The sequence below is a fragment of the Acartia tonsa genome, chromosome 4 (genome assembly GCF_053477335.1).
Source record: "Acartia tonsa isolate MP-2025a chromosome 4, ASM5347733v1, whole genome shotgun sequence".
In the NCBI taxonomy this organism is placed as follows: Eukaryota; Metazoa; Arthropoda; class Copepoda; order Calanoida; family Acartiidae; genus Acartia; species Acartia tonsa.
This window is the reverse complement of record NC_137263.1, coordinates 31,607,223-31,633,431: the sequence shown is the minus strand read 5'-3', so window position 1 is coordinate 31,633,431 and position 26,209 is coordinate 31,607,223. Positions and strand designations below refer to the sequence as shown.

Genomic DNA, 26,209 nt, shown 5'->3' with positions numbered 1-26,209 from the left:
AGTTAAATAAATGATTACATAGTTAGTCTTACTTTAAATGTTAAAAGAAACTATGTATTTTACTTTAGTGATATCTTAACTTTTAATATTGATAAAAAATAAAGCATAAAATTTAATGTATTAAATATTTAACGTATGAATAATATAGATGTTTATTGACTTGTTTCTAGATGATATAAAAAATAATCAATATTATTATATTGTAGATGAAGTTTGTAGGGGATAATGAAAGGAAAGTGTGTAGTGACAAGAGGGGAACACTGACAGTAGCAGCCTCCAAGTCATGATCAGCTGATTCTGTTAGTTCATGCCGGGTTATAACACAATAGTTACAACATACAAAACAAATTAAGATTGTTATTTCATTAAAAAAATAGTTATTATAAAGCATATCAAAATGGAAGGTAATTATATTTTTGTTTTTATTAATATTGTATATTTGGCACGACCTTTTTAGACATATTATAGGTTAATCACTTAACATTAGAACTGTTTTCTTATCCTTTATAGGCTATAAAGCCACTTTTAATCTACTAATTATAGATTTTTGTATTCTGAACCCTTTTCATGCTTGGAGTATTCATTTTTTTAATATCCTTGAGTGAAAGAAAAAGTACTTGATTCCAAGATTTTCCTGTATATCAAGTTGAAATATACTTGATATCATATACATATATACATCATAAAGATAAAAATCTTTTAAAATTTTAAGCCTATGTATTGATATAATAAAAAACATAAAATACTTTTTCTATAGTGTATATCATTATAACTTATGTAACAATTACCTATCTTTCTCTAAAATACAAAAATGACTCAAAAACACCTAAATAGCTGATTTTGTTTTTTTTACAGTAATACATCAAACGCGCTGTCAAAGTCTTTATTTCAAAAAAAAATGACAAAAAGTTAAAAATAAGTGAATACTCATTACTCAAGGACGTCCAAGCTTTTTACTTTTTTTAGGGAGGGAATATAAAATAAGGAAATTTAAAAATTGAGGTGGGTGAAAACATCTCTTTACCCCTTCCCATAGAATATGTTTGAACGAATATTAGGAATTGCAAAATATGCCCTTTAGAAGATGATTAAAGTCCCTCAACAGATTAAGACGTCATACGATAAAATAACCAATTAGAGACCAGCATAAATTTTACCACTGGTCAATTACAGTGTATACTGGCCTCTCATTGGCTATTCTAACGTATGACGTCATAATCTGTTGAGGGACTAGACTTTAATCATCTTCTGTCCTTTAGAGCAAAATATTAAATTCATCAAAGTAATCTGCTTATAAATCAATGATTATGCCAAACAATACCTCTAAACTTAATTTAAATAAATAGTTTTCTGGGTTCATAAAAAAAACATAGTTTTACTAAATTAATTGTTTCTGCAACCGCACAGATTTGACATGGTATAAGAGAAATAAAATGATGTGCTGGTTGCTAGGAAACCTTAAAAGTATCATATTTAATATCTATAAATACACAGTAAAAAAGTAATTTTAAAATCCAACTTTCTGCTACAGTTTAGTAGCGGCTTTACTAAAACACTAGGGTACGCTTTTTGCTCTTGTCGACCGACATTTGAATATTGTAAAGTAGTTGATGGCAGTTATCCACCAAAAATATTATTAAATAGAAAGGTTGTTCCCCCACATAGTTATACTAACGTTTGATTTCTATGGGATAAGACAATGGACGATAAATTGATTTACAACCCCAATATTGATAATATGATTTTAAAAATATTACTTTGTAACACTCTTATACTTTGATCTTCTTTCCTATTGTTAGCTTGCCAATGTTACTAAAATTTCTTTGTCTTAAATCTTATTTTACAGATATTGAAAAACCTTAGAAAAGTAAAAAAGTTTTACTAGAAATCTTATTTCAACAGTGTACATATGAATGTTAGCTCTTACTCTCCCATCTCATATTATCTTATTAACTTACAATACTCTTATTTGTTTTGTATACAAACAAACATAAAATTAAATGTCTCTCAATCCTTCCCGCAACCTCCATATAATTGTTAGTCGTATATTGTTACAGCTTTAAGTTATACCTAGGATATGTGAAGTTCTATAAAGTTTAGTTTTTTATTTATTATAGTTTACACTTTTTTTTTATAAAAATTACCATTAAATAGTAGCGCATTAACATAATGCTAATAGTTTTTAAACGGACAAATATTTCAGTAATTGTAATGTTTACGAATGACGAACAGAAGAACGGACATATCCTCAGTACTTCAAATCTGCATAAAAAAATCTGTTGAATGTGTGAGGATTGATAATCTACCTTCCACTAGCGGTTATGCCCATAGAGGCCACCGCTAGAAGCATTTTAAAGAATAGGGGAGGGGAAAATAGACATTTCACTTTCAATTCTAGTTTTTAAAAATGTTTAAGGTGTTTAAGTTTTTTGCAAGGCACGATTTTGCTTTTGTGATGGAGCAAAACATAGTCATTAACCCTACACGGACCTTAAATAAGCTAAACTTCGCGAGATCCTTTGCAAAAGACTGACTGACAGAAAGCTAGACATCCTGCTACTTTTTTTTATTTAAGGATTTTTCAAATTCCTGTTTATAATGACAAAATAAAACCTAATGACAATAATTTATTATTTAATTTTAGACTGTAATGAAAGCAGCATGATACCTCTGTATTCAAAGGAAATTTGCACATTTTATTATTTTTATGTTATATTGATTTTTTAATATTATTAAAACAATCATTATTTCTTTTTTTCTACCTTTACAATTATATAAAGATATACAATTTTGCTTTATTTGTTTAATGAAAAAGACAATTATAATTACAATTTATTAAAAATGTAATATTAGATAAATAATAAAAACAACATTCATTGCAGCGAAGCTTAACATATTACAAGGTCTGACAAACGAAAATAATCAATTATAAAGTAACAACGAATTTAATATTCCGCATTATTTAGAAATATTAACCAAAATTCCGTATGAATCTATCCCAAAATAGCTCATATAAGAAAGCATAATCTGGACATGCACTTACATTTTAAGACTTAATTTTAGAGATACTAAGCTTATATTTTCCTATGAATCCTTATTCCAAAATTCATGTGAAAGGAATTTTTAAAATATTTCTTTTAAAACTTTATATGTCTAAATTGACCTACGGACTTTTATGCTTATAGAGTTGCTACGTTTCTATATAACTGTCACTGGAGTCATCATAGTAATTTTAAAATTGATAGAACAATTCTAGCATACCTAAATTAACGATGTAATGCCCAACTCTAAATGAAGTAAACCTTAAATTAAAAAATGTGCTTATTTAATTTGATTGTAGACACACAATTCAGCAATGGTAGATTCAGGTAATATCTAACTTGTTAATTTCCTCGTTCAAGCGTGGTTCTCATGCAATGTCAAGACATCACCCAGTACATCATCCGCTTGTAATGGAATGCGATACTTTAATAATATTATATGATATTACTTCAGTATCAGACAACCAACCCTTTGACCGCGCAACCTTTGTCTTGAGTCATAACTTTGTATTCTAATGAGTTGCACCTATATACGGGCCGAGGTATTCCCACTATTGTAATTGTAATTGCAATAGCAGCAGCAGTTTGTACCATTTCTGCTTTGTGATTGAGTGTGTTAGTCCGCGTGTAAAAACTATGAAACACAAATGTGTTTATTATTGTTTTTAAGTATATATAAAAAGAGCCTTAGCCCTTTGTTTAGGCTAGGTTTTAATCGATTTTTATTAGATACTTTCCCTCAAATTTCACAGAACTCCCCCCTTATTAATAAAGAAAAAAGTTTAACTCTGCGGGGCTACCCTAAAACCTAACTCTGCGGGACTACACTATAACCTAACTCTGCGGGGCTACCCTATAACCTAACCTTTACTCTGTGGGGCTACCCTATAACCTAACTCTGCGGGGCTACCCTATAACCTAACCTTAACTCTGTGGGCTACCCTATAACCTAACTCTGCGGGGCTACCCTATAACCTAACTCTGCGGGACTACCCTATAACCTAACTCTGCGGGGCTACCCTATAACCTAACTCTGCGGGGCTACCCTATAACCTAACCTTAACTCTGCGGGGCTACCCTATAACCTAACTCTGCGGGGCTACCCTATAATCTAACTCTGCGGGGCTACCCTATAACCTAACTCTGCGGGGCTACCCTATAACCTAACTCTGCGGGGCTACCCTATAACCTAACTCTGCGGGACTACCCTATAACCTAACTCTGCGGGGCTACCCTATAACCTAACTCTGCGGGGCTACCCTATAACCTAACTCTGCGGGGCTACCCTATAACCTAACTCTGCGGGGCTACCCTATAGGCTAACCAAACTTGACCTGACGTAAAAAAGAAACACACGTAACTACCTCTCCTTTTATTTTTAATCAATTGCTGTGCTTGAAAAATACTATAAGGAAAACCACCGATTATTTATTTTTTACTATTCTGTATAAAATATCTTGCCACCCAAATTAACAAATTGTTTTTCCTGTAAACAATGTTTAAACTCCTTAATCTTATCATTTAATAAATAATTATTGCATAATTTATTTATATTTATCTGAGAGTATACTTAGTATAGTCTATAAAACTCATTTTATTAATGCTAATTATATAGGATAATAAAACATTATTTCAAAAGTTGAATTTTCTTTAAAAATGTGTTTAGTAAATCCTTTTATGATAAATAAGAGTCATTTTTACTTATTTAAAGACAGCTATTGTTTTAAGAATTTAATTAACAATTTAACTTCTTAAAACTGAGTTTTAAATTTGAGATTTCTCGTTCTAGTATATAGAACAAGATACATAAGCTGTACTGTGAAAGTACTTATACAGAGATAAATTATGGCAGAAGTTAGTTACAATTAAGTCATAAATCTTTGTACATTTATATAATTAAAAGAAATTTATATTAGTTTAGTTTTTCTTCTCAAGTTAATAATGAATTATAGATTTATATTTTTGATTTTAGATAGTTTACTAGCTTTACTTTATAGCATTAAAATATAACCAAAGATTTCTCTTTTTATATGAACTCCACAAAATTAAATAGGCCTATACTGTTACTAGAAATATATTTCTATTGATATAAAAATGGTTTTGTTGCCCTAACTGTATTATAAGCTTTTAATTGCAGATGCACTTAATTCAATGTTATTTTCAAAGCATTAATAAATCTTTGAGTGATGATTTTAATCATCAAATCCAATTAGTCATTAAAACCAATTAATAAATCCAATAATAACCAAAAAACTTGCTAAATTAACTCTTCTGTAAATTTCTAAAGCAGATTTGATAAATAATTATCTTAAGCAATTTTAAGACAAAATTGTATTTGAACTAATAAATTATGGATGATCTGAAAAAGTTTATAAACTAGGATGATCTAATCGATCTAATAAAACTAGGATGGCCTAATTGATCTAATAAACTAGGATGGCCAAATTGATATAATAAAACTAGGATGGCCTAATTAATCTAATAAAACTAAGATGGCCATTGATCTAATAAAACTAGGATGGTCTAAATGATCTTATAAAATTAGAATGGTCTAAATGATCGAATAAAAATAGGATGATAGGATAGTCTAATTGATCTAATTTAACTTGGGTCTTGGGTAATATAATTGATCTATTAAAACAAGGACGTCATTGACAACACTAAAGCACAAAAATATTGATCTATGAAAATATCAAGGCTCGGTAGCCGTCAGCCGCATGTAAGCCTCAGAGAAATCGTCATATTATAACATTAAAATCTAGCTGGGGTCTTGATCTATCCCCAAATAGATAATTCATTTTTGGATTTTTTATGCATACAAGTGTTTTTAATTTTATCTTTTTCCGGATAATGCATTCATTTAAGATTATAGAGTAGCTTCGCTACTAATAATGTTTCTATGCGTGATCTTGTAATGTGTCTTCATATTTTAATTTATAATAAAAAGGGTTTTACATATTCTTGAATGTTACAAATCAAGATTGATTTAGTTCAAGTTGTCAGGAATTTAAAGGGATAATACAATGACCGATAAATGGATTTACATCCCCTATGATAATACACAAAATTACTCCTTTTGCAAATTACAACTAGTGGTTGACATGTTTGGACGCTCAACTTAATAAACCAACTATTAATAATTCACTTAACTCCCCAAAGTTTTTAAGCAAACGAATATGAAAACGGTATTATAAAAGTTTGGGGACTAGTGTAATAAAAAGCCCATTGTCTCCACTCTCCCTGTCAAGTTGTACTGTGAAGCAAGATTTGAGTGAGGATGCTGATTTCAGTCTAGAAATATTATTTTCTATCACATGTGAATTGCAAATTTATAAAAATTTTAAACACTTGAACAAAAAAAAGATTATTAACAAATAGGTTAATGTATCTGCGTATTTAAATCTGGCATTGACCATTCTTTCAAGCTATTTATTAAGGTTTAATGGTAATAGTGCCTATATCAGTGTCAAATCAAATTTATCCTTAAACAATAAACCTTTACTTCGAAAATGTACAGATTGGTTACGGCCAAAATGTGGTTATTCCTAATCCCTGAATAAGTCTTTTATGAGTAGGGGGTGGGGAAAGATGATAGTTTGGATCTATTATATGTAAAAATGCAATTTTAATGATAAAAAACAATTAGCATCTCCTTTATTATGCATTTTGTTTGTATGTCTGTCTGTAGAGCAATTAGTGACATGACATTTATAAGTGGTAATTTGAAATCTCGTATTCATTCGAATCCGGTGGATAGGAACCGGTTCTCCATACGAAAAAAATATGTCTAGCATCGTATTATATCCAGTTTTCTACGAATATAAAACCTCGGGGCGAAAAAACTGGTTTTAATCTTATAATTGTACATTCTATATCCGCGGAAAGCTGTTTATAATACGACGTGAGAAATAACTATTATTTTTAATGATGTTTGAGGAACCAAGTAAAAGTGTAGAACTGTGACGTCAGAAAAAATTAACAATTAACCAATGAGAGACCGCTATATATTTTACCATTGGTCAATTACAGTAAATACTGGCTTCTCATTGGTTAATTGTTGTTTTTTTCTGTCGTCATAGTTTGACACTTTTACGAGGTTCATGTTTGAGATAGAATTATAATATTTCATGTGGATAAACAATAAACATGTAGTTACTTGGCTCCAAGTGTTTTTATCCTTGTTATTCCAGTACGGCTTCGAAACCGATTGATATCCACTGGATTAGAACCGTTTGTCAGTCATACTGAAAAGTCATGCATAGCATCATATTAAAGACAATTTTCCACGAATATTAAAATAAAAATAATAAAAATTATTTTAATATCCGCGGAAAGCTGTATATAATACAATATGATAGATAACTACAATATCATTTATATTTTAGTTGAAATGCCCGACGAGGAGCCTGCCATACAGGTTGCCAATGTGTACAAATCCTATGGAAGAGGATCAAAGAAAACACATGCTCTTAAAAACTTCAGTATGTCAATTCCAAAAGGGAAAATTTATGGACTTTTAGGTAAGCTTTATACATAAAAAAATTTATTCTAACCTGATCGTAGAATTTTTAGCCTTTAAAACATTTATTATATTCAATATTCATCTAAAGTGAGAAGAGGATGGGATTTGTCAAAGTCATTAATGATTTTTATAGAATTTTAAAAGCTATATAGTTTTTTAAGCTTAGTTAAATAAGTTGAACAAAAAATAACATCTGATGCAATTCAAAACATTCTCAGTTTCATAAATTACTTTTTTGACTTTTTCAATGCATTTGTTTCTTTAACAAAATTTGTACCTGTAACTATAAAGAAAAATATATATCCTAGTAAATACCTTTAAATTTGAAAACTTAAATTACGCTAAAAGCCCTTCCTTCAATTTATATAAAAAACCTTATACAATATACGTATACTTCTGTAACCAAAAGACCAAAGTGACATTTTGGTAAATAGCTTGGTAAAAGAGAGTACAACAAGGATGACAACATCCATAAAAGCGAAGCACTGAAACGGTAGGACAAACGGACATGAACACTTATATAATGTCAGAACTAAATAATCAGAATATAAATGTATAAGAGTTGAAGCAAAATTGTAAGTAAATTTGTTGAAAAATTGCTTTATATAGGATAATATTTATGGACATACTTACATATCTAGGACTTGATTATAGAGTTGCTTCGCTTATAACATTATACTTTGTTGTCCCAGGAATCAATATACCAAAAATCAGATCAATCGGATGATTAGATCATATAAAAGTTTGTTGTTAAAAAAGTAAAAAAATCAACATGTTTAAAATGGACGTACGGACATTTTGGTAATGATTATAGAGTTGCTACGCTTTCTAAATCGTACCTAACTACTAAAGGAATCACCATGCAAAATTTGAAATCAATAGGACAATTCTAACATGCCTAAATTAACGAAAAAAGCTATCCGCTACGGACGGACGGACGGACGGACGGACCGACCCTAATTATAGAAAAGCTTCGCTTTTAAAAACATTGACATTTATTTACTTTTGTTGTTGCTATACAGATTTATATTATTCATGTACTTTATATCATCTATGTACTTTTAAAACCATTATTTTTAATGCATTATCATACATAAATATTTGGTATTTTTAAAAGCATTTTTTCATTACTTTTAAAAGAACGGCATTTATTATTGCTTTGTCGTTAGTAGGAACAATTAAAGATTTTGTCATAACTCATAAGGTTTATTATGTTTATGAGGGATTGATGGACTTGTTAGAGATTTTTTATTCAAAATTAATAGATATTTACATGTTAGTTGCATTTTTAGGTCCTAGTGGATGTGGTAAAACAACCCTGTTACAATGTTTAGCCGGAAAATTAACTGTGGACACCGGGCAGGTTTTAGTCTTTGGCTCCAGGCCAAATTCCAGGTAATTTGTTTGGTTAATGATGGTCCGTTTTTATCGCTAATGTGACTAGACGATTCCATGTCCTTAATGGTTCATAATAAACGATAAAAATAATCATGCCTACATACGCCAACAAAGATGAAAGATCATGGAAAATGCGTTTTCTTTAAAGAAAGCAAAATGTTTTGTTTTTTATTTAAACGTTTTTTAATACTTGTAAAGGTAAGTATAAAAAACTCAACAAAATGTAGGGATTCCTTTACTTTGGTTTAAATAGAAGATTTTTTTTATTTTAGCTTTTAAGTTTCAGAAAATAATTAAAGATTTGTATGTCTTTTTATGGAAGTAATACTATTTTTTTGAAAAAGGCATCAGTTTTTATGAAAACTAATCTTGTTATTTGTAGGGATTCCATGGTTCCTGGTCCTGCTATAGGGTATATGCCACAAGAACTTGCTCTATATGGAGAATTTACCATTAAAGAAACTCTCAAATACTTTGGAAGGTCAGCTTCTTTTTCAGTAGCAAAACTACTCTTTAATTCACTTTAGGAGAACACTATGGAAGAAATGGAAATTTCTCGGCTAATTAACTCATTAGAAAGAAATTGATCCATTTCAAAAAAAAAATTCAAGCTTTTCAGAAAAGTACAACTCAATTCGGAGATCTTTTGCTTCATACAAAAAAATTATACTTTATATCATACGATAATAATGAAAATTAATATCTTATTTAGAGATGAATAAAGAATAAAATAAATCTTTCTGTAAATTTACAAATATTAAGGTTGTATAACATGACTACTGAGAAGGTGAAGGAGAGAACAGACTTTCTGTTGGACTTTCTAGATCTACCAAAGAAGTGGGTGCTTATCATGAACCTCAGTGGCGGTCAACAAAGGTTTGTTTGCCTCATTGATATGATAGGTGTATTACAACAGAGAAATTATTACCTAAAAGTAACAGGATGTCTGTATGTACGCTAGACCGACATGACTTTTTTTTACAGGAAGAAAACTCTTAAAGGTTTTGAACTTTATTACAGTAAACTTTAACTTGGCAGTGCGTTCCCCCTTCTCTGGCAGTGCGTTCCCCCTTCTCATTATAGAAGACACTAGGAGCGTTGCATTTTTTTGTAAGAATAGGAAAATAATATGTTCTACGATCTGGCGCAACTAATAACCTATCCAAGTAGACAGAGGTTTTGCCATTAAAGTGTTGGATGTTATTAATATTATTGAAAAGTAATTGCAAATTAGTTGATAACCATATAAAAAATTATAATTTATATTTAAACCTCATCTTAACTTCTATTTCTTAGGCGAGCCAGTTTAGCTGTTGCCCTGCTACACGAGCCTAAGCTAATAGTCCTTGACGAACCAACAGTGGGTGTGGATCCAATACTCAGGCACAAACATATTTTATAAAGACGACATTTAAAAAGGTTTTTTTTATAATAAGATAAATTGTAAGAAAAAAATCTTGGTGCCATTAAAAGACAATTTGTTAAATAGTAAACTCTTTTTGTGATCATACTTTTTCTTATATAACAATTTAAAACATATGTTTGTTTTATGAAGGCAAACAATCTGGAACCATCTTGTGTACATATCTGCATCTACCCATGCTACCATCATTATCACAACTCATTACATTGAGGAGGCCAGGCAGGCACATATGGTGAGATACACTTTTTATTTCTGCAGTATTTTACATTATCTCAACAAGTATGGAACAAAAATCTAACCTCTCTTATCGGTGACAAAGTTTAGGATTTCTCAATTTGCTGCTAAATTACCCAATCAAGTACATCCATGTTTTTAATGGGTTTTCAAATGATATTGTATATTCTCTTATATAAATCTAATAGTTGTATCTAGATATTACCTATAAAATATGAATAAAACAAACCAAAGATAGTTAACTTTAAAACGGGTAAAATGTATACTTACTTTTTCGCGTGGCGTTACTCCCCAATTTGTTATTATATTGATTTAAATTGAGTTCAAATGTTTCTAAAAGTTATCATTTAGGTTGGTATGATGCGTTCTGGACTGCTATTAGCCGAGGACACGCCAGCAAACCTGCTCAATAAACTGGAAATGGACAGCCTAGAAAATGTATTTCTGAACCTATGTCGTAAGGATGGAGAGCTGGACAAACCTGGAAGCAGTCAGGATGATGTGCAGGGCAACCTGGAGGCTGGCAGAAATTCTGTTAGTAGCAACGGTCAAGCTAGTCATGTTGATCAACATTTAGTACAAATTAAATCTAATCGGTTAGTAAATATCTGTTGTCAAACAATTAAATCAAATGATTCCATTGGAATTGCCACAATCGTATTCAAAATGAGCACCTTTAATATCCCAAGCACAACGTGGGGCTATCTAAACTTTACAAATCTAAATTAACCTAACCTAACCTGATATATGTAACATATCTATTTAGTACAATTAAACTATGGTCTATTGTTTTATGGTCTATTTTTTAATATTAAGTTATTGACCAATATCATAAGTATAAGAAACGAACGCAAACAATATTTTTGTTTTTAGATCCCCCTCAAGACGACGAAAATCCAAATGTGATCTTGGTTATTGTTCAAACATGTTTAAATTACACAGAATGCAGGCACTTCTAGTCAAAAATTTTATCAGGTAATCTAATTTGCATTATGTTAAGCTAAGAACCAAATTTAATAGTAACTAAGCCTTCAGAAAACAATCTAAAATTTAAGATGTAGAAGAACGATTATTAAAGCTGTTAAATCGACATATAATACATATATGTTTTAGCGGCTTAGATCATTTATTGTAATTTTATGAAAAAGAAAAAAAATATAACAAGTTTGCCATACATTTTGTGGCATAATGTGTAATCTACTTTGTTGTCATCTTACAAAATAGATTTAAACCTGTCTTATGCGAAATTTTATCTATTATTTTCTATATTTTAAAAGTGTGTGAGTGTGCTAATTTACGCGTTGACATTATCATTTATCATATCATAATAATGTTTTCATCTGTTTTAGAATGTGGCGAAATTTGGGTTTTCTAATATTTCAATTTATCCTTCCTACAATACAAGTCAGTCTTTTCTGTTTAGCTATAGGTAAGCATAAAAATTTGAAATACTGGCGGTTTACCTTAAAGCGACTAGTCAAGCGCATAACCCTCCTCCCCATTATTTTGAATTGAAGATAAGAGGTAGTTTGGTTTTCTTAATTTTTTTTTATGTTAGGTCAGGTTAGGTTAGGTAATATTGTGTAAAGGTTAGCCCCGCAGGTTCAGAGCTTTCTACAGTGGTAAGGCATACAGAAAACAACCTCATTTCTATTCATTTTTTAACTAAGGAGAGCCTTTGAAAAAAGAACCGAACTACTTTATAATAAATGCATGCTGTATACCCGTATAACCCAGTTTATTTGTGTAATTTGTAATTTTTTTTACAACTAACTGCTTTTTATTGAGTAATTAGGGAAAGGAGGTTTTGGAGCTGTTCTTTCATATATACATTATGCGTATTTTCAAGGTTCCTACCACCTATTAAATACTTTGCTCCTGTTCTATTCCTTCATTTTATCTAACTTTTCTTCAGAACCAACCAATTTTTTTCCAAATTTAGCTAAATAATTTACTGCTTATATTGTAATTAAACCCTGTTTTTTTTTTTATAGTTGAGCGAAGATTAATTATTTTTTTTTGTTCTGTAGGTCGCGATCCGTCTGGTATGAGCATAGCCGTTGTAAACGAGGAGATGCCGGGCAGTATCTGCACAACCTGGGACGAGGGCTGCCTCATCTTCGGGGACACTGGCCCCACCTGGGTCGGGGATTGGGTGGAGGGGGAGGAGGAGGTGATGGTACCCGCCCCGAGTAAGAACTACAGTTGTCGTTTCCTGAGCCATATAGATCCAGAAGTGCTGCGGCTGGTTTATTTTGATGACTATGATGAAGCTTATGAGACTGTGAGACATGCTAAAAACTGGGGGCTCATCCATTTCAACTCTAATTACACAGAGGCATTGTTGGATAGGCTGACCACTATTGGGGGAACAATTATGGCGGAGGTCTCTGGAATTGGTGTGGCTGCTAATGTTCACGAGGAAAGTTTTCTAATTCTAATTTAATCTAAAACATATTCAAATAAAAACAAGCTTTGATTAATTCCGTTGAATTTCAAGTGACTCTGTACCATACTTCATTATGTGTATAAATTATTTATTTAGTATTTGTCAAAGGATTAATAAGGGGCAACAAAACAGGAATCAATATTTCAATTTTTTTATTTTAATATCCGCGGGTAATTGACTTTAATACAATACGAAAGAAAGATGTCTTAAGGTCATTAAGAACCTGTTTTGTGATGATCTTATCCTTATTTTTATTAGAGTGGTGATATTATTTACTTGAAATCTCCTTTATCAAATAGGGTGTAGAGTGGTGGACACCTATATGGGAGAGGGGTAATTCAACCACCTCTATTTTACAGTTGGGATGAAAACACTTACCTTCTGCACACTACAGGATGAAACATTAGTAAACTATAATATTTATCAGGATACAATCTACAACAGTACAATACATATCAACCTAGATATGACAAACCAACAGGAAGGGTTATGCTATGAAATTCCATCAAAACAATATATTTATTTGCTACATTTTTCATGAGGTTTTCAGATGCATAGAACCTCCTAAATGTCCCTCTCTCTCACTTACAGACTGACTGAGTTTCGTAGTTTAATTTTTTGCGTGAGGTAAATTGTAAAAGATTCTTAATTATTTTTCCTTCTTTCATTTCTTATCATCTTTTCATGAAAACCTTTCTGACACTTATCTTTTAGATTCTACCAAAGGTCTGTAAGTACGATAATTGTTTAATGTTCAATATTAGGCATATAAAACATGAATTTATCGTCCATCGTCTTATCCCTTAAGATCCCTGATAAAGATATGTATATGGTCGTTTAGTAATAAAATGTTGAATTTAGAATTATTCGCAATTAAACTGTAATGCGATATTCTATGATTCAATGAAAAGGCATTTATCAGATATGATATTTACAAACTCGATTATAACGTTACTATGCTATTAATCAAATCATCATTTAAACTTTTTTTTTCAAAATTGCCATTCATTTGAATTATATTTATAAACAATTGTTTAATTTTTTTATTTTGCAGACCCGAAAAGGACATAATACAAGAATTTTTTACCTCTTTAAAGAAAGACTATTAAATCATCTTCTATTTTCCTATCCCTGTCTGGTTTATTGCAAATAAGTTCATTTTTTTAACATAACCCATTGGTCCTAACAGGTTGGTTACTCAATACAGCTGACTTTGGCCGAGGCATTCCGTCGTTTCTCCGAGGAGGTGCTGGCCTCCTGTAACATCGACAACACCACCACAAGTCCTCCCATGAAGTTCGAGACGCCTGTGTATGGAAACAACGAGCCCACCTTTACGGAGTTTATGGCTCCGGGAGTAATTTTGTCCATCACTTTCTTTATGGCTGTTGGACTTACTTCCATCAGTTTTATCATTGAAAGACGTGAAGGGCTGCTTGACAGGTAATTCAGTTAATAAAAAGTTATAAACTAAACCTTTTTTACGGACCCTGTTAGACAAATAAGCATTGTGATGACATACATTTACAATACCTTCTGTCGACTTTAGAGCAGAATTATCGGATATTGTCACCATAGGCAATAAAATAAAGCAAAATTACTAAATTCTCTGGAACCTAGTAATAGTTTCTAACTTTTTATCTTTGTGACGTAACAAAAATCGAAGGATGAGAGGGGATGTGGGAAAGAAAACCCCTAAAAAAGAGATGAAGTTTGTTACGTCACAAAGATAAAAAGTTAGACACTATTACTAGGTTCAATTCTCTGTTTTATGAATTCTTTATATTCAGAAAACATTGATATATATCAAGGAATGACTGACAATTACTTATAACCTTCTAGAAAAAACTTAGTATTAGGCCCATGAACGCTTGTAAATGTTATTCTTCTTATTTTTTAGATCTTGGATTGCGGGTGTAACGTCTCTAGAAGTGATGCTTGCCCATGTTGTAGCTCAGTTTGTTGTCATGGTCATGCAAGCTTCCCTTGTTCTCATATTCATGATCCTTGTTTTTCAGGTATAAACTTAATATGTACAAGGATGGCAACATCCGTAAATACAAACAGTAAAGAATGAAAAAATGGAAAAAAAGAGAGTTATAAAGCAGATGTTCTGTTGTCATACAAATAGAGGGCATAAAAAAGAGACAGATAGTGAAGGGATAAATGGCAAACAATTTATATATGAAAATAACTTGTAGCATGGTCGACATACTGACAGGCTTACCAATTAAGTTGCAAAGTAATTAATCTTTATTAGAAGAGATATTTTCACAAAAAAAAATTATTGTAACTATGTAATATATATTGCAAAAAAATTCAGGTACCAGCCCGCGGCCCTATAGTGTGGGTGGTATCTCTGACAATCCTGCAAGGTACCTGCGGAATGGCCTTTGGTCTCGTCATCAGTGCTCTCTGTGATACTGAGAATGATGCCATCCAGCTCGCCCTTGGCTCTTTCTATCCTAATCTGCTCTTGTCAGGAATTATCTGGCCACTGGAGGGCATGCCAAAAGAATTAAGGTTTGTTTCATTTCCTGATAACTTATAACCTTCAGCAGGTGATGCTACAAATTCGAAAGAGATTATAACAGCATTGATAAAAATACCACTTATAATGATACACCGACAAAGGTCCTAAAGGACAAGCGTACGAAAGCCAAAGATACCAACGTACATCATTTAAGTAAAACGAACTAGGATTTTTTAGAAATTATGAAATGAAAGAATCTTCCAAAATTTGAGGACAAAATCCACGAACAGTAAATAAAAATAAAAATATTTAAAAAACCTAAAGTATGTTATTAATAGTCATTTCTTGATACACAGGGGTACTAAAACATAAACGATTGACATTGAGTCCTTTACAGGCTCAGAAAGTTATTACTTATTTTGTAAATATTTCAGATACATCAGCTATGTGTTGCCCCAGACCTTTGCGTGTGAATCCATGCGGGGCATATTATCCCGGGGATGGGGTCTCCAGTGGGAGTTGGTGTACCTGGGATTCCTGACAACCATCATATGGACAATCATCCTTCTGGTTCTCAGTGCAGTTATACTCAGAATACGGAGATAGGGATAGTCATAGTTTTTAGTTCTTTAAACTTTTAAGTTTTAATCGGGGATTTTAAGGGATAAGACAATGGACAATAAATTATCATATACCCACATGAACAAAACTACTCCACCTCTATATTAAAATTATGTGAAAATTTGGAGAACAAATGTTTTTTAACTCAATCAATGAAATTATTGTTTGAAAAACTTTGGGAACCAGTTTAATTTAAAGTTCAATGTCTCATCCCTCCCTGGTTTTACCTTTTCGACTTGAAATCCTACGGGGTTCAGCAAAAAATATAAACGTTCTAAGCCGTAAACAAAAATTATGTCTCGCATTAGTTGATAAATATATATTCTCCATGAAATGAAAATGTAAAAAAAATTTACAGTTGCTCACCCATCCAAAAGTGAAAATTCACTTATTTCTTCAATATGTAAAAATATGTAAATACACATATTTTTTATTTTGATTTTCGTATTCGCGGGAACCGTTTATAAACTCTTGCGAGACATAAACAATATATATATACACATTTAAAAACACTTAATAATTACACTCTGTCCGTTAATTTTTTTTATAATTTGGTAAAAATATAAATAACACAATATCACCAGAAAGCTAAATTTGCATAGTCCAGAATCCAATTAATGCATAAATCAAGATCTTCTAAGAAACGGTGCCAATACTTTGTTAAATCTGCTAAATTTATTCAAAATTAGCCAATACTAGAGGATTATGCTATTTAATAATGTCAAATCGATTCTATTTTTATTGATTTAAAAAAAACTAAAATAAATTTAAAATTGTATACCTATTTATCTAAAAAAAACCTTATCTAGTCATATTTTAACATCAATCACATTTCTTGTAATTGTAAATTTAGGAATTGGGCGATGAAACATGAAATATGTTCAAAATATGTTAAATCTCTAAGCTGCAAATATTGTCCATTTTTAAAATTCTAGGACGACATTTTAAACTTCATGTTTCAACTCCTATAAAAAGTTAAAATAGATTTTTCATATAAAATAATGACAAACTGAGGCATTTATGTATATATTAAAATTTTGTCAAAACAGAAAATCTGAGCTTTGAAATAAAGTTATCTTTCATAATGTATGTAGATATAATGTATTTGAAAGAGGTAAAATTTATTCCCTAAAAAAATTTAGTGAGTCTCAAAGGTCGTCTTAATTTAAAAAAAATAAATCTAAGTTGCGGCATTCTTAGGACAACCATTGGGATTATTTATAAATAAATTTTTAGAATTCCCCTCCCATAAAAATGATATAAAAACTGTTTAAAAGTGACCTTTCTTGTCAAAATTGTTGTACATTTACCGTTGATAATATTTTCATTGTTAAAATAATCCATTTCATATACATATATAATAAACAAAAATTAATTGAATAAATTTTTTTTACATAAATTCAGCTTCCGTTTTTATGCTTGTTAAAGAATTTGTTTATATAAAAAGTGTGTTATCCTAATTTGAATTATGATGATAGTTAGTTGGCGAATTATTGTGGTTGGTTACTGGTATATCTGACCCTTTACTTCCAAAGTACCCTGACAATAGACGAATAGAGTCATTAGGTCAAGTCAATAAATAATTTTATCTCTATAACCATTCCCATATAATTGTTGATAAGATATCTGGGCTTTACACGGGGACTTCTAAATGCTGTTCTATGAAAATTTAGTTCTTATTTGAAAGATGTTAAAAGCTTTATTTAAGTCCTAACAACTATAAGTTCGCATTAATCATGTTAAGATTAGATTGCAAAATAAACTTTTTTTTATCGTTGATGAAATTAAAAGAGATTTGATTTGCTATGTTTTAACATACAATTTATTTCAATTAAACCTTAATTATATTCCTAATTTCTAGTTAATGAAACTAAAATTATTAAAATATGTTTAAATTTGAACATTAATACGTACTATATGTGTGGTATCCGCCGAGGATAAATGGCAGACACCGGAGTTCAATTAGATTACGGCAGTGTGACAGACGTGGACACCTTACTATAGAGAAGCTACGCTTCTCTAGCTTTCACTAGATAATGATCAACATCTATTTTCAGTTGTCACTTTATTGAAGGGTTAAGATATACTAAAGCTATATACAACAAACATTAACTACAATGGATAGGAATAAATAATCATAACATAAAAGCATTGTAATACATATACAATAGTCAGTTTGGGCAATCATGAGTCCCCATCCCTGGAAAGGGTGGGGGGAATTAAGAATACAGTTAACCATAATATAAATACATATGGATTAGGAATAAAGATAGTTAAAGATAAATCATACAGTAAAACATAGGTAATTGCAATGGTTAGGTAGATGGCTATCCCTGTCTGGGGCAGGCAGGATAGCCCATGGAGCAGCACAATAGGTAGATAAGCATAGAGGGGTTGAGTGGTAGGTCTGGGTACTAAAGAGGGAAGGTTTGATGATTACTTGTGACAACAACAGTCTGTGTGGGGGTGATCCTATCAGGTGAGGGCAGGTTTAGATCCTTTATCCTCAGGGTTGAGGTGGTGCTGATAACTTGGTGGTTGAAGGGGAAGGTTCCGGTGCTTAAGATGGGAGAGGGAGGGGTAACACCCCCTCCCTCCATTTGCAGGACAACTGAGGGATGAAACCAGTACCGTTATCTGACATATTTTCAGGTGGCTTTATAATTGTAGAACAACAGGATTTAGCTAGGTGCGTAGCATCACTATAATGTCTTGGTTTCTGCATGGTCCAGAGCTGCCGCATACCACAACTCTCCCCTCGGAAGGCTGGAGGGGTTGTCTGCACCGCCAGACTTCCGACAGTGGTTGCGGCCTTCAGTTTGTTGTCCTTGTGGAATGGGTCCGCCAGGATACCAGTTGCTGGATGGTGGTGGACTCCAGCCCTCCCCAGGTCTAACGGAATCGGCTATATCTGCTGGAATAGCTGGTCCTGTTGGATATTCTGGCCGTTGGATGTGTACCTCTGAGGCCACCCTGGCAACCTCCAGGAGTGGCACAGCACATGAGGGGGCTTGGACCAACAGCCGCCTGGTATACACCTCTTCAGGTTTCTCCACTGGGCTGGTGGTCTCCATCGTGTTGGTCACCTTGCTGCTGGCAGGCTGGCTACTGGATGCAGGCGCAGTTTCTTCGCCCTCGGGGCTGGTCAGGTTCATTCGGCTTCCAGGGTCTCTGTCAACGCGGGCAGGTGGTGGTTGCCATACTGTAGGAGCGTTGCCTCCTTCAGGCTCATTCTGGACATTGGCAGGGTGGTGCATGGCAGTCCGACCTGCGGGGTAGGGAAAGGTAACAGTCCATCCTTTATGCCGGAGGCTGTCTTGGATCTGCAAGGGTGGCTCCGCTCTAGTTGGCTGGGAGACAGGCCCATCCACGGCCACTGCTGCTGGTAGACTGGAGGCACAAGGCTCCGGATTTCCTCCCCTAGCCTGAAGGGGTCCAGGCACATTGTCTCCATCTTGGGTAGACATAATTGTTGGGGATCCTCTACTTCTATGGGTAGGCTCGGCACTTGGCACATCTAGTGGTGTTACTCCCCAGGCAGCGGTCAAAGCTTCTTCAGTTTGGCTGGTAATGGCTGATATCCTAGCTCCTGGGGCAAATGCAGGGGGCGCAGGCAAGTTTGGCCCAGCCCAAACTTCCTGGTACACCAGTGCAATACAATTACCTTGGCTTGGTTGAGGGAGGTAGACAGCTGGATGCAGTTGAGGGTGAGGGACAGCTGGACCCTCCCTGCTGGCTGGGGGCTCTGGCTGACTGGGGGTGACGGGTGTCACCCCTTCCTCTGGGGCTGCGGGCTCATTCCGGGGTCCAGGTATCTCGGTGGCGGCGACGGTTGTCGCCCCAGGCACCAGTGTGGGGGCGCTGGATAGCACCCCCCAGTCTTCACAGGGGTCCAGGTCTCTCGGTGGCGGCGACGGTTGTCGCCCCAGGCACCAGCGTGGGGCGCTGGATAGCACCCCCCAGTCTTCACAGGTGGCGGCGACGGTTGTCGCCCCAGACATCAGCTTGGTGGTGCAGGGAAGCACCTCTCGTTCCTTCCAGGTGGCGACGCCGGTTGGCGTCCCATACATCGACTCAGACTCGCTGGGTAGCGCCCCTCGGCTCTTGCTGGGGGCGACAGGGGTTACGGACACCGGTCCCCTGTGATTGAGGCTGAGGTCCAGGCCAACCCGGTTGGGTTCAGCCGCTCCTCCCAGCACGTTGATCCTGGCCACTATGGTCCCAATCTGAGACACAGACTCCTGGGTAGCCGCGGCCCCAGCGGCGGCAGCTAATTGGGGTGACGGCTGGGCATCTCCCTCCAGGTGGACCTGGGTGGCAGACTGGTTGCATGCAGGTTGTTGGGCGGCCTGGTGTTTCTTCATTGCTTGGTCCCAACCGGTTCTACACTTGGCGGCTGTGTGGCCGTTGAAGCGGCAGCGCCCCTTCGTCCAGCTGGGTCCCATCAGGCCGGCTTCCCCAGGGTGTATCAACCTGCCAGGTCTCTCCTCCTCCAGTTGGGGCACCAGCTGACAAACAGGGTCTCCCCTACTAGGGGTCAGGCGGTGCTGGGCTGCTTGTGGTGGCCCCTTGGTTACATTCAGCCTCCTCCCCATACACACAGGTTCCTTCCATCCAACAGCGGCTCTCCTCCCCTGGGTGGCGAGGCCAGCCTCGGCCTTAGCTTCTGCAGGTGCTTCTCCACATGAGGGATCCTCCCTCTGGGTATGCCAGGTAGTTGGTAGCAAAGGCCGTTGATGGTGCCAGTCGGAAAGGGGGCTATGAGCTCTGGGGGGTACCTGTGGCCAGTGTGTGGACAGGTACCCACTGGTGGACCAGCAAGGCCCAGAAGATGCCATACTGATGGTAGCCTGGACTGTATTCCGGACTGTCAGCAGACTGTTGGTAGCCACCTGAGTTGGGCCAGAGTTGCCAGCTGGTATTGCGTCCCTGCCAGGCTCCGTCAGCTGCTGGTGGGGAGCCCCTGCGGTGGTTCTGGTTTTGGCAGGTGGTGGCCTTCTTATTGACTCCCCTAGTTTGAGCTCTGCATCCTGGTGGGCCTCCATCTTCAGCAGCATGGAGGAACTTGGCTGGGACATGTGCAGTGGTTCAACAAAGTAGCGGCATCTGGTCTTGGAGTGTGGGGGGACAGCCTCACTGCTGCGGGTCAACCCTGCTCCCTCCGTGCTGGGTAAAGTCTTCCACTGCGGCAGGTCACCAGTCCCCATCCTTAGGCCGGTCCCCAGTCGTTCCATGCCTGGGGGCTCCCAGGGAGGCTTGGGTGGCGGCTCCCCCACCCCCAGGTACGCGTCGGGCATCTGGGTGAAGGGCCTATTCCCCTGGGACAGCTCCCCATCCTCCAGATTGGGGAGGCCAGTGCCAGGGAGGACCTTTCCACCCCAGAAACAGGTGGTACTGGCCCTAGGGCTGGGCCCCTTTGGAGTCTCAGTTCTGGTAATAGTGTCCATCTTGGGGCTGGCCACTAAGTTTCTGAAGCTTGTCACCTTCTCATTAGGCTCAGTTGCATCGTTCAACACCCCCAGGGGGACACCTACAGGTTCAGCAATCCCCAGTCCAGTATTGCTATTTCTCGTACGTTGAGCACCAACTGAACAGGAGCTGTGCAGCGGACATTCAGTCATCCTTCCAGACAAGGGCATCTCAGGGACCAGGGGTCTGTGACCTGGCATGTGTTTGATGTTCACTGTACTCAACACAGTAGGCCAAAGTAATAACAGGAGCAGTATCTTGTAGATATAGGAGCAGAGTAGAGTAGCCGCACCGCAAGGAGGTTCGAGCCGGCTCACCCCTAGTATAAATACTATAGCTGTGTAATTAGGGTGGTAGTCCACGTAGCCGTAGGCTCGGTCCTCCTGGCTCAAGAGTTTCTGTGGCTGGCGCGCCCCCATGATAAGTAGCAGGGGGTTGGTCTGTTTGTGCCAGCGTCTTGTTTAACTGTTGAGCCTGAGTTGTTCTCCTTTCCAGTATAGCTCTTGATTTCTGTGGTAACCAGCGGATCTAAGCTTAAAGGTAACAGGGAATATGTTAGGTATCCCCAGATGTCTCTAGGAGCGTATCCGCTAGTAGATATATGGATAGGTAGGCTATCTATATATATACATGGCTACACGCCCATATATATATATATACGTGTATAGGAATATCCCCAGAGCTAGCTAGCTTTTCCTCCTTGCTCCAAAAAAAATCACGCTTCCTCTGTATATAGTTCACAACTATGAAGGTCGATGGTCCAGGTACACACCACCACTGCCCAGTGTGGGGCAGCAAGTCAGGCTATGTCCACAGGGTGGGCGTACTTTCGTTCAGTTACCATATCAGTTTCCAGTGTTGTTTGGTGAGGTTAGTATTCACTTACTTGTACCCATGGTACAAAAAAAAACAACCTTATTTATCACTTGGGTATTTATATATACATATATTTGCTTCACTAACCATTCAGCTTTGAAGTAGGGTTGGCAGGCTAGGAAGATGTTGAGGGTCTGAGCGGGTTTAAGGAACTGGTTTAGTTTTCCTTATCACACTGTAGACAGGGAGGGAGGAGCTTGCAAGTTTTTCTCCTAAAAAAATATCTATGATGTATGCTATAGAATGGCCCCTCTCCTGTGTGGGTGTGTGTGTGTGTGTGTGTGCGTGGAATCTCCTGTCCTTGTAACGCGCGTCCGCGCCGTCAAATCCGCGCACACGGGGAAAACGCGCTCTCACCCCTCAACTCGCTCTCTCATTGGTCCGCTTCGTCCGTTGGATTTATGATATTTTCCGCACTCTGTTGCGCTATCCGTGAATGGCGCTCTGTGTGTCCGATCGCTAGCCCCACACTACAGACGGACTTAGTCTAGTGTGGGTAGGAAGGGGGAAGCGCGTGAGGGGACGGGGGTAACTCCGTCCGTTCCCCCTGTGAGGGAGGGGGGTAACTGTGTGCTGGTGTAATAGGGCCTTTTCTTCTTAATCCTAGGTTTATCTATTATATCACCCTGATTGTATTTGCCTTCAATGGAGAGGGGCCCCTCCCCTTCCCTTGGAATAAGGGGTGTATTGTTGTTGTTGTGATGTGGGCTTGAGATTGTTTTGATTGTATATCAGGGTCTTTATTATGTTACATCTAGCTTCTATTTCTGTCCTTATCACAATTGCATAACAGATTTGTTTACCAACTCTGTTCTATTTTTAGCTGTTATCACAATACACAATAATCCAAGCCTGTTCTATTCTTAGATTTATCACAACACAACAATTTGTTTGCCAAGCTTTGCTCATAAATCTATTGTTTGGCCATCACACTAGGGTGGTAAATCCCTGAAAATGTGATATAATATCTGTTTTCTAGATGGGTGGCTGCATTGTAGCCTCTCAGGATACTCGGGGTTGACGTAGTTTTTCTCTGTTCTGGTGCACTACACTCGTATGTTAGCTCGCAGCTTGCAGCTATGTGGCATGTTTCAGCCTATCGGCGGCAGGGAATGTCCCGTCCTGCTAGCGCCGCTTGCAGCTATGTGGCGTGTTTCAGCCTATCGGCGGCAGGGAATTTCCCGTCCTGCTAGCGCCGCTTATCCAAATCCAGCTGATGGCGGCAGGGAATGTCCCGTCCTGCTAGCGCCACTGGTTCGGATCCTGCTATCTCTTGCAGTAAAATTGGCCTATTTTCAGCCGTTTACACTTATTTGGCTTGTTTCAGCCGGTCCGCAGGCCTGTTTCAGCCCTTTTGGCGCTCAATTCTCCGTTAGATATCAGCGCTGCTCGCGGTTATTCATCAAATTTCGCTGTCTCGCTTCCACAACTGCCGGATGCAGAGTTAAACTTTGCTGTCCAGGGTGGGTAATTCAGGTTGCTTGCGTCAGTTTTGCCAGATTCACTGCTGGGAGTACCTTAGCCTCAGATGCGCGTCTGCTCTACACTTGTGGTTCGCCGTAATCTCACACAGCTGTCACCAAAGTTGTGGTATCCGCCGAGGATAAATGGCAGACACCGGAGTTCAATTAGATTACGGCAGTGTGACAGACGTGGACACCTTACTATAGAGAAGCTACGCTTCTCTAGCTTTCACTAGATAATGATCAACATCTATTTTCAGTTGTCACTTTATTGAAGGGTTAAGATATACTAAAGCTATATACAACAAACATTAACTACAATGGATAGGAATAAATAATCATAACATAAAAGCATTGTAATACATATACAATAGTCAGTTTGGGCAATCATGAGTCCCCATCCCTGGAAAGGGTGGGGGGAATTAAGAATACAGTTAACCATAATATAAATACATATGGATTAGGAATAAAGATAGTTAAAGATAAATCATACAGTAAAACATAGGTAATTGCAATGGTTAGGTAGATGGCTATCCCTGTCTGGGGCAGGCAGGATAGCCCATGGAGCAGCACAATAGGTAGATAAGCATAGAGGGGTTGAGTGGTAGGTCTGGGTACTAAAGAGGGAAGGTTTGATGATTACTTGTGACAACAACAGTCTGTGTGGGGGTGATCCTATCAGGTGAGGGCAGGTTTAGATCCTTTATCCTCAGGGTTGAGGTGGTGCTGATAACTTGGTGGTTGAAGGGGAAGGTTCCGGTGCTTAAGATGGGAGAGGGAGGGGTAACACCCCCTCCCTCCATTTGCAGGACAACTGAGGGATGAAACCAGTACCGTTATCTGACATATTTTCAGGTGGCTTTATAATTGTAGAACAACAGGATTTAGCTAGGTGCGTAGCATCACTATAATGTCTTGGTTTCTGCATGGTCCAGAGCTGCCGCATACCACATATGAAAGAAAGTTAATTGATTCCTAAGACATATCTAGTTACAGCAGTTCTATATTTGACCTTCATATGCTAAATACTATTAATAAATTATCCCCCCAGCAGTATAAGCAAATTTTAAGGTGTTCTTTTAGCAGGTATGATATTGCAGCTTTCCAATATATTATACAGCATGACCCTCGAAAAAGTATTTTTAAGCATCTGCAGCCTATATTTCTCAATAAAATATTAAAAGATTCATATGTACTTGTTCTCTATAATTTTCTACATCAAAGGATATCAAAATATTTTTTTTACATCAATTAACAGCCGAGATTTTTAAAGCCAAAGTTTGGAAAAAGTGCTTGAGATATTGGATATTGCTAAATATTTTTTAGTTTTTTATTAGTATATTACTTTTTATCAACCAGTTAAAAAACAAATAAGAAAGAAGAGCAAGTTTACAATTGATACATTTTTTATTGCATTAAAAAACGTTACTTTTAAATATAAAAAACTACTTTTAAAATTTTACTGAATACATTTTTCTTATAACCATTTTCCCTCAAATCTTATAATATCTCCCACTTATTAATATGACCTTAAATAAACCCCTCCTCAATTTATGCTCATTACCGGAAGTATTAGCGCAACCTTTACCAATAAATTCACGCCCACTCATCAAATTAATCTAAGACACATAAAAATCATTTAAATTGTTAAATGTTCAATAAAAGTTTGTAGCTGTAACTTTTTGTTTTTTTAACTTATTTTGATAAAATAAAAAGTGTTTGATTTCTGTTTATGTAAACTTTCAATTTGCTACTATTTTATATAGGATTTCTTTCTGTAAGGGTGTTTTTGCAATTTACACTAATCTAAAAATGCCTTTTAGAGCAAGTGAAAAAAGTGCTTTCAGCATGAAATAAATTTCTTGGAAACATCTTTATATAAGTTTTATAAAAAGTATTGAAATTATGAGGAAAACACGTCATTTCACTTTAAAAAAACATTTTTCTTGAAAAGTTACATTTTCCTCAGCCACTTTTTCAAAACTTTGGCTCTAAAAATCTCAGCTGTTAATTGATGTAAAAAAAAATATTTTTATATCTACTTATGTGGAAATCTACAGAGAACAAGGACATATACATTTTTTGATAATTCATTGAGAAATATGGGCTGCAGATGCTTAAAAATACTTTTTCGAGGGTCATGCTGTACATATATGAAAGTTAAAGTACATAGTTGACACTCTCTGATAAGGGCAAAAATAAATAGATCACATTGACCTAAAAGGGGTCAAATCTTTAAG

At 36.1% G+C, this 26,209-nt stretch overlaps 1 protein-coding gene across 1 annotated transcript; it reads left to right on the top strand.

Moving 5' to 3' along the window:
* Window positions 1-264: 264 nt before the first annotated feature.
* snu (ABC-type transporter snustorr) lies at window positions 265-17,562 on the top strand. The gene is made up of 18 exons (XM_080157520.1): window positions 265-404; window positions 2,645-2,682; window positions 3,341-3,368; window positions 7,427-7,561; window positions 8,856-8,958; window positions 9,344-9,442; window positions 9,724-9,837; window positions 10,258-10,344; window positions 10,517-10,616; window positions 10,970-11,214; window positions 11,492-11,593; window positions 11,968-12,047; window positions 12,649-13,042; window positions 13,497-13,549; window positions 14,258-14,510; window positions 14,968-15,085; window positions 15,391-15,590; window positions 15,975-17,562. Exons 1-18 carry the CDS (start codon window positions 398-400, stop codon window positions 16,144-16,146), a joined length of 2,328 nt encoding a protein of 775 aa, XP_080013646.1. The 5' UTR covers window positions 265-397; the 3' UTR covers window positions 16,147-17,562.
* Window positions 17,563-26,209: the final 8,647 nt, after the last annotated feature.

Bases quoted from the DNA above. Each gene is read 5' to 3' on its own strand.
- snu (XM_080157520.1), top strand. The intron at 2,683-3,340 runs GAAATTTGCACA...ATTTGATTGTAG, and splicing joins TGATACCTCTGTATTCAAAG to ACACACAATTCAGCAATGGT. The intron at 15,086-15,390 runs GTATAAACTTAA...AAAAAAATTCAG, and splicing joins TCATGATCCTTGTTTTTCAG to GTACCAGCCCGCGGCCCTAT.